The 15,127-nt window shown below is 39.6% G+C and overlaps 1 protein-coding gene across 3 annotated transcripts in view; it reads left to right on the forward strand.

Moving 5' to 3' along the window:
• KIAA1958 (KIAA1958 ortholog) overlaps positions 1-9,995 on the forward strand; it is a 128,830-nt gene extending 118,835 nt beyond the window's left edge. For all 3 annotated transcript variants that reach the window (XM_019635859.1, XM_019635858.1, XM_019635860.1), the window contains one exon: positions 373-9,995. In XM_019635859.1, the coding sequence (XP_019491404.1) occupies positions 373-1,179 (807 nt within the window). In that variant the 3' untranslated portion in view covers positions 1,180-9,995. The remainder of the gene's footprint in view (positions 1-372) is intronic.
• Positions 9,996-15,127: the final 5,132 nt, after the last annotated feature.

The following is a 15,127-nucleotide window of genomic DNA, read 5'->3' on the forward strand; positions in this document are numbered from 1 at the left end:
AAAAGGCCAATAACAATAATTATCATCATTATTACATATGTGTGTATATGTGTATGTGTGTGTTCATTACTATTTAAAAACCCTTTCATGTCCACTACTTTAAGCATGACAGTAATCCTTTGAAAAGGTATTGATTATTATGTCCCATTTTGCAGCTTGGAACACTGAGGTTTAAAGAGATTAAGTGGAGCCAAGTATGGAACCTAGATCTTCCAGCTTGAAGTTCACTGTTCTTTCCACTATATCATGCTAAGGAGTCAACCCTCTAGAGGCCACAAAGTACAGCCCCTGGTGAGGATTAGGAGAAGGAAGGAGGGGTCTGGCTATTGGGGTGTCCTCAAATGTGTAACCTCAGTGTTTGTCTCATTCGAGATCCCTGCAGTGAAGTTGAACGAGCTGCTCGAGAACTTTTATGTCACCGTTAAGAAGAGCGACGGCTCAGACTTCCTGGCCACCTCGCTCCACGCCATTCGCCGAGGCCTGGACCGCATCCTGAAGAATGCCGGTGTGGGCTTCTCCATTACCAGCAGCACCTTCAGTTCTTCCACCAAGAAACTCAAGGAGAAGCTGTGGGTGCTGAGTAAGGCAGGGATGTCAGGTGCCCGTTCTCGCAACATCATCTACTTCTCCCTGTCTGATGAGGAGGAGATGTGGCAGGCAGGGTGTCTAGGGGATGACAGCCCCATCACTCTCCTGTCCACTGTGGTCAAGTACAACAGCCAGTACCTGAACATGCGGACCCTGCAGGAGCATGCAGATCTGATGTATGGGGACATCGAGCTGCTCAAAGACCCACAAAACCAGCCCTATTTTGCCCGGACAGACAGTGTCAAGCGGGAGAGTCGGAGTGGGTCCACTCGAATCTGTCATGGGAAGATCTATCACGAACATTCCAGGGGACACAAACAGTGCCCGTACTGCCTCCTCTACAAGTACATGTACATCCACCGGCCACCCACCCAAATGGAAGCCAAGTCCCCTTTCTACCTTACTGCCCGGAAGGAGGCCATAGACATGGGCAGCGTGTGGTATGAGGAACAGAGGATGGGACTGCGGTCTCTTCGGGGAATTGTCCCAAACTTAGCCAAGAAGGTCAAGCTGGACAACTGTGAGAACTTCACCTTCGTCTCATTTACTCAGGTCTCCAGGAGGCTCGGCTCCCACAGCTGCTGCCAGTGAGCCGCCCCTGGGTCCAGGTCTCTGCCCTGCTCCCCTGCGGGTTTCTTTCAGCGTGACCCGCTGTTTCTTGGACTTTTGTGTTTTCTAACTGAAAGTAGATGAGTTTGAATAATTAGGGTGTTTTATCCAAATGTGTGTCACCTTTGTTAAATTATAGAGTCTAATACAATGTATAATTGCTACATACACAGGAGCAAGGAAGTTCATTTTATCTAGTGCCTTTTTAGCACAGATTTTCTCAAAAAAAAGAAAAGAAAAGAAAAAAACGGTTTAGTCATTTTTAAAAATCCCAGTAGCCTAGTAGCTTTAGAATGTTATGAAGACTGTATACACTTTGTTGAATTACACTCACAATAACAACTAGAAAGAAAGAGGCAGACATGTTAACCGTTTCCAGGAGAAAACTTGCACTTGACCCTCCTCTTTATATTGTGTTGATGGATGACTTGGCTCTGCAGAGCAAACAGCCCTGTTTGGTGGAAGATCGTGGAGCTGTGCTCAGTCAGGCTCTCAGCACTGGGAGGAACTTGATCTCTGCACCAGTGGAGACAATTTGATGAAAAAAGATTAATGCACCAAAAGGTATTGGTAAGAGCAAGGTTTCCAGTGAACCGGATGGTTTGTACCATGAGGGAATTTCCAGTAGTAAAAGAAAGCGGCTTGGAAAAGCAATCTGTGATCAAAATGTGAAAACCTCCTGAAGCAGAAGTGCCTACGTTTTATTTCTCAGCATCATGTGAAAGCTCTTTTCATTTGAACCTTTTTTAGAGTTGTTTTTTTAGAGTTGTTTATCTGTTCTTTGTGTCATACAGTTCTGTCAGCATATAGCACTGGATCTGTAAAAGAACTAAAGGTAATCTTTCAAGCTGAGCCAAGAAAACCTAACAAAACAAGCTGCAAAGGAAACAAATCCAAAAATGTGTTTATTAAAGAGCTTTGAAATATTTTTGTCCAAGTATGACTTTTTCAGCCACAGTAGATGTCATCATTTTAGGCTGGCACCAATGCTTGGGACATGGTGACGTAGGCAGCCTGCCAGGTAAGCACACCCAGCATTAAGGACGTAGTTGTCAAAATCAGAGGATGACGATAGGTTATTAATGTGGTTTGAAACCACTTCACTCAGGTAAAACTCAACCTGACCACATGCTATTGAAACATCAGCAAATTTTCTAATAACTGCTCTGAATGAGAAGTGAAAAAGGAGCCCAAAGAGTGCTAATTAATAATTTCTAGGGATCTTTGTTTTGTATTTGAGGAAAGACTGCTACAACTTTATATCATTGTGTTCCTTGTGTATGCTTTCAAATTCAAAATTCCAATATAAATTGGAATTGCGGGAGTCCTGAAATCAGTCTTTTTTTTTTCCAAAAACATTGTTTTAGTATTTATTTTAATTAATTTTTTTTAAAAAACTATTCAGTGGTCATTGAAATATGGAATACTTCCTTTACCAGAGAATACTCAACCAATGCTGCCTTAAGGGTTAATGTTGTTCCCTTTTTAGTTTCTGCACATTTATAATTTTGTTTACTAGTCGGTCTTTTCTGAATATAGATTAATTTTGGTGTCTCCATCTGTATGTAACAGGTAATAATTAAAAATTAGCGTCATGACTTTATATTGCATACTGTTCTATTATCTATAGTGATTTTCAGGTTTCGAGAACAAAAGAGACACAAAATGTACCATTTCCTTTAGTTTGCTAAACACCCAAAGGATATTTTGTTTGTGGAAAGCAGATGGTCATTTTTTTTCTTGTCAGTTCTGTACTTAAACAGAAATAGAACCTATGTGAACTACTGGACAGAGCCTGCAGCCTAATTAAATAAAACCTCCATTTTTATTTTAAATAGATTCAAGAAGAAACTGCCATTAGGAATCCCTGGGATCTTTGCAGATTTTAACGTTTCCAGAAGTAGCAATAACTGAGCCGGAGGTTGTAATCTTTCTGTTGGTAGTGGCTTTTTTATCAGCTAAATAACCATCCCTGCCTCAAATTTGTTGCTCATTACCTATTTGACATAGTGTAAATCCCCAGAGCTCTGAAGTGAATGATTACAATAAAAAAATCAGGAGGCGGAATCTTCAGTGATATCTGAAGAGATGAAAGAACTGTGTCTCAGCATCCTAAATGCCGTTTATTACATGTCTCCTTGGGGAATAGGAGTGACAAAGAAAACACATTCATCAAGTGCTATTCTGTGCCACCCATTGTTCTGGGTACTTTGTCTATTATGTATTTGTGTGTAGATGTGTATGTTTGTATGCACACACACACACTTTATGTGTGGTAATGCCTCATAAACCTGCTAAAACAGTGAAGCACCTATCCATCTCTATGGCCGTGTCCACCCTCAGAAGACGTGCAGGGGTCACGGGGAGCTAGTTCTAGTTGGTGTACAGCTAAGGCTATCGGTCAGTTCTAAACCATAGCCCCTGGCGACTCCATGGTCTTCTGCCCTTGGCCTAAGCCAGGAGAAAGGAGAAAGGGAAGGTTAAGAGTGTTTTCTCCTTTACCTTTAGTTTTCTTGGGGTTTTTTGCTTGTTTTTTTAAACTCAAAAGTCAGAGTGGATATCAGGAACTTGCAAGTTCACCTAGGCACAAGTTGCCTCTGGCTCTGTCAGGAATGGAGGTGCTTTAGGTATCATGACAGGGCCTGTGCAGTCCTGTGAGCGAGGTCTTGCCCATAGCACCTTCTGCATCTGCTGTAAAGGGAGCCCTGCTGGCTTGGGAACCTCCCCGAATCTAGCGGGTCTCCCCTTAGAAGTGTATTCTGGCAGAAATGATAGGCGTGAACTTCAGGGTATGATTCAATTAAATATTAAGGGTTTAGCACAGCACTGGCACGTAGTAAGCATGCAATAAATGTTAGCTATTTTAGTTACAACTTTTGGTAATAGTAATAACTCATATCATTCAACTAATCTGCATGACACCACTATTTCTTCCATTATGGAGATTCTCTCTCCTTTAAACTGTTAAACTTGAAGTGGAAACCAAACCTGATAATCTGGTCCCACGTATGCCCATAAATTCTACCTCCAACACAGCCTAGCCCTGGTACCTCAGATCTAAGCAAAAACAAGTGAAGAATGGAGAAACCTTTAGAAACTTGATGAGAAAGATTTTCCATTGTTTAGTGTGTTCGCAAAGGGGATTATGGAAGAACCTAACCAAAGCTGTGAAAGAAATGGTCCCCTCGGTCCTGTGGCATTTTCCAGCTTTCCTTGGGTTATACATATGCTATATTAGTCTGCCCTGATGGATAAATGGTGTTTAAAGAAATGTGGAATTCTGTTACGTTGGTTTTAATTCAGCCTTATTAAAAGCATTAAGCACTATGCCACTTGTCAGCATGTTCACAGTCACTAGGAGAATATGGACTCCTCGTGAAGCAGCTGGACGAAGCCTCTGGCTATGGTAGAAAGTTACTAGACTGGAAGCTCCTTCACTACTCACTTGGCAAATTCTGGTCTCACGTTCCTGGGCTGTAAAGTGGGGCCATGGGAGTGGATCATCTCCAAAGTGGATAATGCTATCCTTCTGCAATTTCCCCAGGCCATATAGTTAGGGAGGGGCAAAACTAGGCAGCAAACAAAACTGGTAAAAACTAGTTCCTCAAGGTCTTATCACAAATCTATCTCTTAACTCAGTGCTTCTCACTAGACTGGAAGGGTTTCTTTAGGAATAACAATTTTCTTGAATTTTCAGGTTTCACGTCTTCTGAAATTATTTTGCTGTCTATAGGCAGCAGAATGTTGATTATTTTTCTGTTCAGGTTCACACTGACCGCATTGTTGCTACTTAAATAGAGTAAACAGAATATTTATTATGTTTCTCAAATGCACGCCACCTTGTTGCTTTTATTGAAACCTGGATTGCCAAACAGTGTGGAGCTAGTAACCAGCCACCTTTAGGCATCAATAAATGCAAACAATGAAGACCTCCAAGAAGAGTTACCTCATTTTCTCCACATGAGCTGCCGTTCAGTCTTAAGTTATGGCCCAGGTGCAAACAAATAGCCCTGAATAGAAAAATACATTAAAAGTTTCAAATTCATATATATCTTTAAATGCTTTTGCTTTGAGGGTGAATTTTTAATGTTTTGTATTCAAAGAAAAAACATTCAATTGTTTGGGCAGTGCTCTTAGGTAAAAATCTTCATTGTACTCTCCCATATAAATTAACCATCTTAGCAAAAACGTAAGTGGAGGGAGAGCTTGGTGGTGACCTAAGGCCAGGCTCCCTTTCTGAGAGAGGAAGAGGCCATGAGGATGATAAATAACTTATCTCTGGAAATTATTCTGATATCGCACAATTTCCCAAAACTCCTTTGAGGGAGGATGCCCATCTTCTGGCAAAGGTCATCTGTTATTATTATGATTTTGAGTACTTCTAGTTCTTTACAGTCCAAAAAATCCAGTGTAGTTCCTCATGTTTAGCTATTGATCAGAATCAGATTTTTATGCTCGAGTAAAGTGCTTTATTATTTATCTAATGCAGCTCATATGGAAGTTAATTAATATGTATTAAGTCCAAATAGTGATCACTAATTATGTCTAGGTGCATATTGCATCCATTACCATTAATAGCAATTAGACAGAGCCCCCTCCCCTAGTGAGATGAGAATGGGCTTAGTCCTAAATATTTTGTGGTCAGTATAACTGATTTGATTACTTTATGTTTAAGGTAGTTATTGATCCTGATTTGTTCAAATAAGTTTCTAGAAGGTTCAGATTTGACTAACACTATGGTAAGTGCTTTCCCACAGCTGCCTCAAGTTCTCATTTAATTCTCACAACAGCTCTGCAAGGTAGGTCTAATTATTCTCATTTTACTTACTGAGAAACCAAGGCTCAGAGAAGTTAAGTAAATTTCCCAAAGTCTCACACAGCTAATCAGCTGGAACACATAAGTTTGATCCCTGGTCGTGTGACTCCAAATTCCAGTGCTTAATCCATTAGACAAAACTGCCTTCTTAAGGCCCATAGAGGTCCGCTTATCACAGAGCTTTGAAAAAAAATTAAAGGAGTTTCTATTTGTTCGGGAAATATTTCTTAAGCCATACTGTGTCACATCTCATACTAGTCAGTTGGTCACGTGCTATAATTCAGTAGTTCCTAGAATGGTCTTCTGTGAATGAGTACACCATTTCTTGCCTACTGAGACTCTTGTCTTTATCCAATAAAGAATTCGTATTACTCATTACCTTAAAGGGCACATAGTCATGCTGATTTATTCTAATAAAAGTCAAGTAATTTACAAACTGCACCTGTTTTGGCATTGGCATCACAACTTAAAATGTAAAGAGCTTCCTAATCTATGTCACAACTACATGGTCAGGTGTTTTACTGTCGCTTTTTACTTTTAGTGTCAGAGAATTTTTATAATCTTTAGGCTTAAAGCACTCTCATAGCAAAATACATATATAGTCATTTGTTCTTTTTTATTCTTCTTTATCAGGACATGTTTACTTTCTGCTTTGAGACTTAACAAAAAACAATAGGTGTTTACTTTCTTCTTTGAGACTTAACAAACAACAATAGGATATAGGTAACTCTGAGATTGTGTAGCCAAATTCGCTCATTTTGCCATAAGGACATTGAAGCCCAGAGAGAGTAAAGGTCCCATCCAAGGTCAGCAAGACAATAAGTGGTAGATTCAGAGATAGAAAATTAATCTAGAACTCTTTCCTGCAAACCATGGCTGGGAAGATTGGGATTTTAAAAAATTAATGGATCCACAGCTGACAGAATGACATCTCCCTATCAGAAGCCCCCAGTGAGCGCCTATCTTCCCCAGAAAAACACTCATAAAGACCCGAAGAAGGCCAAATCTCAATTCTGTAATCTAGAAGGAACTGGAAAGTTTCTTTCTCCCACCCTCCCTTTCTTCTCCCTGCCCTGCCTCCTCTTCATTCAGCCCAAGACTCCAAGTCCTAGGGCTAAACCATGAGAAGAAAGCAGACAGGATCTGTTACAGGTATAGTGCATTCTAAGATAAATGCCCTTCAGGTGAGAGCAAAAATAATACATAGGTAGAAGAACATGCAAATGTGATTTTTTTTTTAATGTATGATGTTGATTCAGAGAACCAGACAGCCTGATAATAGGAAGGAAAAGATGCCACTTCAACAGAAAAATGCTAAACTAGAAACTGAACTTGGAAATCTGCACATCTCCTTACCACCAAACTCTATATCCTAAAGCGGGATTTGACAAACAACTAAAGTGGACAGATAGTGTAACCAAGACAAATTCTGGGTCCGGGAAAAAAGGACCACATTTAAGGATGACTATAGAAAAAAAGTGAAATGGGGCATATTTTTTTTAAGTGACCGAACCAAGGAAAATGGACAGCTTCCAGAACATTTGAAAATGAAAGTGGTCTACTGCAAGAAACAAGAAAATTTTAGGATTCTTTTTGTTATTATTCAAAAGAATTGCTTCTATGCAGCAATACTTATCTTCAAATGGGAGTGAGTCCAGAGGAAAAGGCCATAGAATAAAATGAAAACGAAGATAGATTAGAAAGAAGGATTTCAAGGAAGCTAAAAACACAACATCAGATTAAAATCCACATTGGAAGCAGAAAAGATCAATACTGATACTTAAAAAAACTCAAATCAATAATGTGAAGGACAAACTTAATATTTTTCTTCCTAATGTTCTTTCAAAAGAAACGAGATGAAAATAACAGGATAAGATAATGGATATGGAAGACTAAACAGTAGCTTACATTACTGATATATGTGTTCCTGATGGAAAGACGATTTTGAGAAAAAGTATCAGACTTTAAAAATGAAATCTTTCCTGAACAGAATGAAAATTTGTGTTTGTAGATTAGGACTCACTACATTCCAAGCAAAAAAAATTTTTTTTGAAAGAGACCCTTACCTAATTAAGCACCTCATGGCAAAAATTTTAAACTACAATGATAGAGAATGAAAACTCTTGCAGGCATCCAGTCATAAAGTAACAAATTGTCTATCAGAAAACAAAAGAACATTTAGATTTCTACTCTATAGCACCAAATGCTAGGAAACAATAGGGAATTTTGAGGGGAAAAGTTGTGACTTTGGAATTTGATATAATTTTCATTTTTTTATAGAAAATATTTGTAGTTATGACAAGCATTCAGGAAATGAACCATCTATATATTCTAATAAAGATTAAATTGTACTGCAACCTACAAAGCTTGGTTAGAAAAACAATTTTGTTTAATATAATTTCAAGGGACTTGGGGGTATCAAATATAGAGCATACAGAAGAAGACTACGTACGTATGCTTTTAAATAGATAATAACGCTAGAAGCCACATATCTAAAAGTTCCCAAAGTCATCATCACATGAATGGGTTAAACTAATACAAGAAAATGTACCTAAAAACAACTGTCATATCACAGCCTCATGTTTCTTCATTTTTATTACTGAAGTAACGTATGATCATTATAGTATAAATAGAAAATTCAGATACATCTTTTACAAAGAAAATTTAAATTGCTCTTTTCCCCACTACCATTTAAAACACTATCCTGAGAAGAGTCCCTTGCTTCCAAGTAAGAAAAGGCAGGGGGTTCCCATGTGCTTTTTCTACTCTTCTCAAACTCAGAGCTAACAATAGGTGCAAAATGAAAAAATTACAGAATATATATATATATATGTATCTGTGTTTTAGAAAGATCAGGAAAAGGAAACTTGTTTTAGAATATAAATGCAAGAAAAGTTCAGTTTCAACAGCGGGACGTTGGCCTGGGGCAGTGACGGGCTTTCCTTAGCTGTACTTGACCTTTAGGGAACTGTGTTTAAATTCAGGTACTAAGGGAATAAAAGTAGTAAACACCGCCGCCACTACCACCAGTTTAAAGTTTAATCCCTTCCTGTGTCTAGCAACATCAGTATTAGAACTGACTGGGTTGTTTTGTTCTGGGTTTTTTGTTTGTTTTTTCATTAGCTTGCATTGGGAAAACATGCAAGACTGTCCAGTATCTTTGGCCTTAATGCTCACTTCCCTCCTGGCAGTCTAAAGGTTTTATCTGGCAAGTTGTGTTGCCAGCTTAAACTCTCAATTAAATTTTCAACAACACCAGCACGTTCGCTTTAAATGTAGCAATAGAACAGTTAATGGGTTGCTTGCGTTTGCTTGGCTTGTTCTGACGCACAGCAAACCTCTTCCAGATGGAGAGTCTCTTCAGGACAGATTCCAAGTATAACCTTTCCAGGGTCTCTCCCCTTGCTTGGCTGTGACGGACAGAAATCTGTTCACTTCAACTCCTTAGATAAGAAACCCAACGCTTGTATTTAAATTTTAAATATTTTCTATGTGGCTGTATGTTCCAAATGATAGCAAGAAAACTGTGCCCTAATGCTTTCACTGTTCTGGATATGTTTTGGGTTTGTTTGTCTGTTTTTGTTTTTGTTTTTTAATGTAGGGGCTATACATCATTTCTTAACATTGGAAACATCATTCAGAATGATAGTGGAAATGGTAACTTAAGTGAATTTTTTTGGTTCTATTTTCAACTTTTTCTTTCTCCCCCCCAGTGATGCCTGCACATGTTCACACATGCGTGTGCACATGGGCACACATGAGTGGGAAAGCATATGTCACACCTATTTTCTGTAGTAGAGTGTCGAGTTGGAAGGCATTTTCTCGTTCAAGGCCAGCCCTCTAGTTGCTAGTAGTAGTCTGTTAACAATTTACAAGGTTCTGGTTTTTTTTTAAAGTCATTATTGTTGTTTGGTTTGGTTTATGTACATGCAGCTTGTTGTTTAACCCAGATTTTTGAAAATAAAAAGAAAATGTTAATGTATATTTTATGTCTGTTTTATTAAAATAACTTAGTTATTTTAACTTAATCAGCAGTATGTATGGTTTCTGAATGTTTCTTGTTTTGGTATCACATTCCTGGAAGTAATATTTTTCTTTGAAGTTTGCAAAATGTTAGGCCATCTTGAGCCACTCTCTAGTCGTATTCCCTGCTTCTGAGCTAATGGGCTGGGTGAAAGAGCTCTGAACGACTCTCGCTCTGGTTCTCTGACTTAGATTTCTTCACTGGTCAGGCTGAAAGCCCATTCTGAAAGCTCTCACGGTAATTGTATACATGCCTCTAATTAATGGTTTTTTTTCTGCTCTTTAAATTATTATTTATGGCTTTTGGAGAGTATGTTTAATCCCAAAAACTTTTAAACTAGAAATTTACTGCTGTATATATATATATATATATATATATATATATATATATATATATACACACACACACAACAGCTAAAACCATTCCTAAGAAATAAGTATCTGAAAAATACTTCTGAATGAGTATAATGGGGATAATGGTGAATAGATGACAGGTTTCATTGACAATTATTGACCTTCAGGCAAATTGACTCTCTTCTTATTATTCTACTTAGAGCAATAAGTTTTCAAAATTTTAGACACGTGGACCAGTTTTAGAATTTAATAAAAGTTATATTTTTTTCAGGAAAATGTGTATATGCTGCAACATTATATATATATAAACCGAGATTTAAAAACTCTTACACTCGCTTTTTTAAAGAGTTGTCTTTTTGAGATATGTTCTAAAATATTTATGGATTTGCTTCAAAATAATCCAGAGGGGTAGAGTAGGTGGATGTGTAGATAACATACAAATTGGTATTGAGTAGACAATTATTAAAGCAAATTGATGGGTACGTAAGAATTTGTTATACTCTTTTCTGTTCTTTTTATATGTTTGAAATTTTTTATAAGGCAGAGTTGAAAAATAAACACACACAAAAAGCTCCTGTACTAGAAATTCCACAGTCCTCCTCACCAATTTCATAGAATCACAGAACCTTCAAGCTGAAAGGAAGGACCTGAGGAGAGATGAGACTACTGACAGTGACAAACACAGATAAGACCCTCCAGATTACAACTGAGGTAGATTTTTCAGGTGAGAAACGCTGGACTATAGCGTAATGGCAAGAACTAGTGAAATTTGAATTATCACTATTGACATGACTTCATTTGTACCAACCAGATGGGAACACATTTTGTTCTCTCCCTTTAAGGCAGACAGTAGGTCTGTGGACATCTTGGGGGTTGATTCCAGCAGCCGTAAGAGAGCTGTAGATAGGACATTGAGATGCAAGCCTGTCATGACGAAAGAACTGTGAACACTGGCACACTGAGCCAGGAGGTCCACGGGCCTAGGCTAGCACATGGCCTCTCAGACAAATACTCCTGAGGGTTGCTACGGAAACTAGGTGCTACCAAAACCTTGAAAGAAGGACCTGCAGGTGAGCACCAGCCAGGGATGTGTGGAGGGTAGCTGTACAGATGGCCTGGTGCATGCCCACTCTCACTTAGGTGCCCCAGCGCTTGAGGGGGTCTCTCATGACCAAGTACGTTGTGACTTATTGCGATTTCCGTTTTCTTGCCCTCTCCCAGAAGATGCGTGTCCCGGCCTCCTTCCCAGTACGTTTCCTTCTTTTATTTCTTTCAGTTTCCCTGTTTTATTTCTTCCTCCGCTTAAGAGCATTTTCACTACCGTTTTTTGCTGGTAACACACCAGGGACAGACACGAAAGACATTAAACAAGATATATTTCAGCAATAAACAAGATTCTGGTATTTCTCATGGGATCCCAAAGAAATAAGGATGAGAAATAAAAAATTCCTGCTGGAGTATTTACAATGTACTCAGCTGTTGAAATGTTCAGAATGCAATCAAGGAAGTAATTTAGCACATTTCTAATACACTTAACTATGGTAATAATGTTGAAGAGTTTGGCCAAATTTAAAGAACCCCATGAATCTTTGAGGACATTATTAAAGACTCTAACCCCCACAATAACAAATACATTTTGACAGTTAACAGTTAATACTGTATTTGTGGTTTGTTGTCTGTCCCTAGGATAATGGTCCAGAATTGAAAGGATGCAATTTGACCTTCCCCTCGGCAGGAAACAGTATAATCCAGATATTTCCTTTTGTCCTTTATTCTCAGGACATGTGTAGATATGGGCAGACCACTATCGTGTACTGTATTTCTCAGTGTAACTCCAACCCGGGCACTGTTTCCCACGTGTCAGTCATTCATGTACCTCCTCTCTGATCTTTGTGGTGGCTGAGTCCACTTGTTCTATTCTTTATTTGCTCTTTTCTTTAAACTGATTCTTTTTATACTTGAGTTTAGGTTAAGGAAATATATATATATATATATACACATATATATATGTATATATATATGTGTATATATATATATATATATATATATATATATATATTTTTTTTTTTTTTAAGCAGGACTCAGACTACTCGGGTCCATATTCCCGCTCTGCCTCTTACTAGTTGTGTAAACTTGGGCAAGTTATTTGACTTCTCAATGCTTCATCTTTAAAGATGGGATAACAATAATATCTACCTTGTAGGATCGTGGTGAGGATCAAGTAAGAATATTATTACATATAAAACACTTAGAACAATGGCTGGTAAACAGTCACTCAAAAAAATAACTATTCGCTGTGGTTATTTATATTACTCTATAAATGCTGTCTTGCAATAAATAGGCATAAATACATAACTATTAAAATGAAAAAGTGTTGCTCATGTATACCCTAAGAGTCATCTCTAGCATCACCAGTGGCATCTAACTTTGGGAAACAGCTTCAACCCCTCTTCCTTTTAAAAATGATCTTCTCCTTGGCGTCCACGAGGACTTAAGGTGTCACTGTCCTCGTTTTCCCAATGCGTCTCTAGATTCTCTTTCTCAGGCTCCTCATTCCTTGGCTCTCTCTCATTTATACTGATTCAATTGTATACTCTTTTCAAGACAACTTCATCCACACCCTTGGCCTTAGCATAAGGCCGGCATTATCTAAACCTTTCTCCCCTGGGGTTCTTCATCTGAACCACAGAATGCAGAGAGCGACCCAAGTGCACATTTTCTTCAGTTCTCCCACGGAGAACTGAGGCACATAACTACTAATCCATTCTAGGTGCAGGGGAGAAGTGTTCATTGATTCCAGACAGTGAAGGCCATAGGGCATTAGGGCTTCCTTCTCTAGTGAAACCCCAGTTGAGAAAAGCTCTTCAACCCCATGTCTCCACCCTGTATTTCTTCCTAAGGAAATGGCACTTGTATCCACCCTGTTGCCCAAGCCAGAAACTTGAAATATCCTAGGACCTCCCGCTTTCCTCCGCGTCCCTCTTTCATCCTCCATTATCAGTTTCCATTATCAGGTCATTCTTCCTGCCTTACTTAATAGCCTCTGAATCTCTTCCCTTCCCATCCTCAATGCCACCAGCTCCGTCAGCCCATACCATTCTGCCCTGTGATCACTTAAAAGCAACCTGAGTGGTCGCCTTGCCTCTACCAGTCCATCTTCCACTGCTTCCTGGGGAAATGTCACTAAATTCAAATCTTATTTTACCATTGCCCCTTTAGTGGCTCTCCAAAGCCTTTCTGATAAAGCCCCAAACCCTCCACACGGCGGGCTGGCTTGTGCTGTTACACCACTCCTTCCCTCTCTGCCACTGTGCCCGCTCCTCCCCTCCTCTGCCTGGGACGCCCTCTCCCTTCCACCCGCTCCTCTGCCACTACCCCTGCCTTTTGTAAAAGCCTTACTCCTCTTCAGTTCTCATCTGGCATGCTGTACATGTGAGCTCCTCCTCTAAGGAGCAGCCAGTCCTTGGATTCTGCTGTCTCAGAAGTTAACAACATTCAACAGAACCCATGAGCGGATCACTGTCACCCTTCCCCATCTCCCATCCCCAAGGAGCCAAGCATCTTCAAAGGGAGCAGCCTTGCATCTGGGAGCATTTGACTCACGAAGAGGCTGAACTGGAAGAACTCAGTTCTCTGATGAAGGTCTGCACCTCCCGGGATGGAGAGCTGTGTTCCAGCTTGTGGCTGCTCAGAGCCTGTGTTTTCACTGTTGGATGCTTTCCTAAGAGAATTTGAATTCACAGCTAAGTCATGAAGGATGAGGGGCTGGCACACACTTCTGTTTTCTTAACAGAACTACGGCTGCCAGCTTCAGTGTATTTGCTACAACATTGCAAGGCTCGGAATCTCCAGGACACTCCCAATGGTAATAACATCTGTGGCCTTGAGAAGAGTCCCAAAAGACTACACTGGAGAAGCATCCAAACCGGTAGAACTAAACTACTTTTGTTTCAAAGGTTTTAACATGGCACCTATGGCTGAGCTTCAGGGAGTCTAGGAACCCCCTAAAATTAGAGGCATAGTTTTTTTGTGTGTGTATATGTACATTTCACTTGGGGAGAGGGGCCATTGCTGAGGACCATGGTGCCAGTTTTCCCTTTGGACATCAGCCTTATTTCATTTATTCATTAAAATGTCTGAACACTTGCTATGATGTGTCAGATATGGTGCTAAGCTCGGGGGGATACATATCAGTGGGGAAAAAACACATAAAAGTATCTGCACTTATGGCAGTTATTATATTCTAGTGGGAGAAGGCAGACAATATAAGGAAATAAACAAAATAAGGAAATAAATTATATACTATGTTAGAAGTTGCTAAGTGCCACAGAGAAAAATTAAGCAAGGTTGTAAAGGGGAAAGGTGATGGAATTTTGAATAGGGTGGCCAAAGAAGGCGTCAATGAAAAGATGACATTTAAGGAAAGACTGGAGGATGTTGACGGAGTCAGCCACATGGGTAATAGGAAGAAGCGCACGCCAGTCAGAGGGAACAGCAAGTGCAAAGGCCCTGAGGTCCCAGAGGTACCTGGGGGACTGTCTCTTCAAAGTTGCTTTTGCCTGGCATTCAAGCAGACAGCAGGTACTAAGAAACATCACTTACTGGAAGAGTGGAAGGACTGAGCATCTCAGATCAAACCATTTTCTGTTTGATGGACCAAGCTGGTTTGCCTGACCAAAGACCCACTTGAATAAGGATATCACTCTGGACCAGGGACTGACTTTCGTTATTATTGAG

The sequence above is a fragment of the Hipposideros armiger genome, unplaced genomic scaffold (assembly GCF_001890085.2).
Source record: "Hipposideros armiger isolate ML-2016 unplaced genomic scaffold, ASM189008v1 scaffold_24, whole genome shotgun sequence".
NCBI classification, from domain to species: domain Eukaryota; kingdom Metazoa; phylum Chordata; class Mammalia; order Chiroptera; family Hipposideridae; genus Hipposideros; species Hipposideros armiger.